Raw genomic sequence first — 1,364 nt, 5'->3', positions numbered from 1 at the left:
TCCCCTTTTTTTCTCCCCTTTTTTCTCTCTTTTTTCCCCTTTCTCCCTCTTTTTTTCCCTCCCTTTTTTCTCCCTGTTTTCCTCCCTCTTTTTCCCTCTTTTTTTCTCCCTCTTTTTTTTCTCCATTTCCCCCCCCTCTTATTCCCTCCCTTTTTTTTCCCTTCCCCTTTTCCCCCCATTCCCTTTTCCCCCTTTTCCCCCCATTCCCTTTTCCCCCCATTCCCTTTTCCCCCATTCCCTTTTCCCCGTTTTTCCCGGTCTCTCACAGATTTTCTCCCCCTCCCAGGACCCCACGGTGTTCATGAACAACAACATCCCCCCGGTGAGTGATTCCAGCCCGGGAAAATCCCGTGGATTTGACTCCACCCCTTTTTTTGGGAACACCTGGAGCTCCCCCTTCCTTCCCCCTCCCCCAGGACACAAATATTTCTCCTTTTTCCCCCTCACTTTGGGGAAAAAATGATAAATCCTGGGAAATGCTGGCGGGCTGGAGCCCCCCCGGAATTTCCAGGAGGGAATGCTGACGCCTCTTCCCTCTTTTCCCGCCCCCAGCCGGGATTTTGTGCCTCTAATTCCCTATTTTTTCCCCCCAACAGCTGCTCCCGGAGAAGGAGACGGATTACAGTGAGTTCCCGGGCTTTTCCATGGATCTCCCACCCTGGGGCCGGGATTTGGGATCCTCCCGGGTTCGGGATGCTCCAGGAGGGAATTCCCACATCCCAGGGGGGATCAGATCCCGGGGGAAGGTGGGATGGCTGGGATGGGACAGGGACACACTGCTCCGGGCTGGGGGGTGTATTCCAGGGGTTCTGCGGCATTCCCAAGGATCCCGCAGCATTCCCAGGGCTCCCACAGCATTCCCACAGGTCCCAGGGGTCCTGCAGCATTCCCAGGGGTCCCAGGGGTCCCTCAGCATTCCCAGGGCTCCTGCAGCATTCCCAGGTGTCCCAGGGGTCCCTTCAGCATTCCCAGGGCTCCTGCAGCATTCCCAGGTGTCCCAGGGCTCCTCCAGCATTCCCAGGGGTCCCGCAGCATTTCCAGGGCTCCTGCAGCATTCCCAGGTGTCCCGGGGCCCCTGCAGTGTTCCCAGGGGTCCTAGGTGTTCTGCAGCATTCCCAGATGTCCCACAGCATTCCTAGGTTTCCGTGGGAGCACCTGGATTGACTCTTTTTCCCTTCCCTTCCCAAACCTTCCCTTCCCAAACCTTCCATTCCCTTCCGTTCCATTCCGTTCCGTTCCCTTCCCTTCCCTTCCCAAACCTTCCCTTCCCAAACCTTCCATTCCCTTCCGTTCCATTCCGTTCCGTTCCCTTCCCTTCCCTTCCCAAACCTTCCCTTCCCAAACCTTCCCAAACCTTCCCTTCC

The 1,364-nt window shown here is 56.8% G+C and overlaps 1 protein-coding gene across 1 annotated transcript in view; it reads left to right on the top strand.

Moving 5' to 3' along the window:
- Positions 1-746, top strand: part of PTK2B (protein tyrosine kinase 2 beta) — a gene marked incomplete at its 3' end in the record, with an annotated part of 27,502 nt that extends 26,756 nt beyond the window's left edge. The window contains exons 9-10 of the mRNA XM_017839832.1: positions 287-322; positions 597-746. Of these exons, the coding sequence (XP_017695321.1) occupies positions 287-322; positions 597-746 (186 nt within the window). The remainder of the gene's footprint in view (positions 1-286; positions 323-596) is intronic.
- Between the last annotated feature and the right edge of the window lie 618 nt (positions 747-1,364).

Source organism: Lepidothrix coronata, unplaced genomic scaffold (genome assembly GCF_001604755.1).
Source record: "Lepidothrix coronata isolate B3197 unplaced genomic scaffold, Lepidothrix_coronata-1.0 Scaffold506, whole genome shotgun sequence".
Lineage (NCBI taxonomy): Eukaryota > Metazoa > Chordata > Aves > Passeriformes > Pipridae > Lepidothrix > Lepidothrix coronata.
This window is presented reverse-complemented; position numbering and strand designations above follow the sequence as displayed.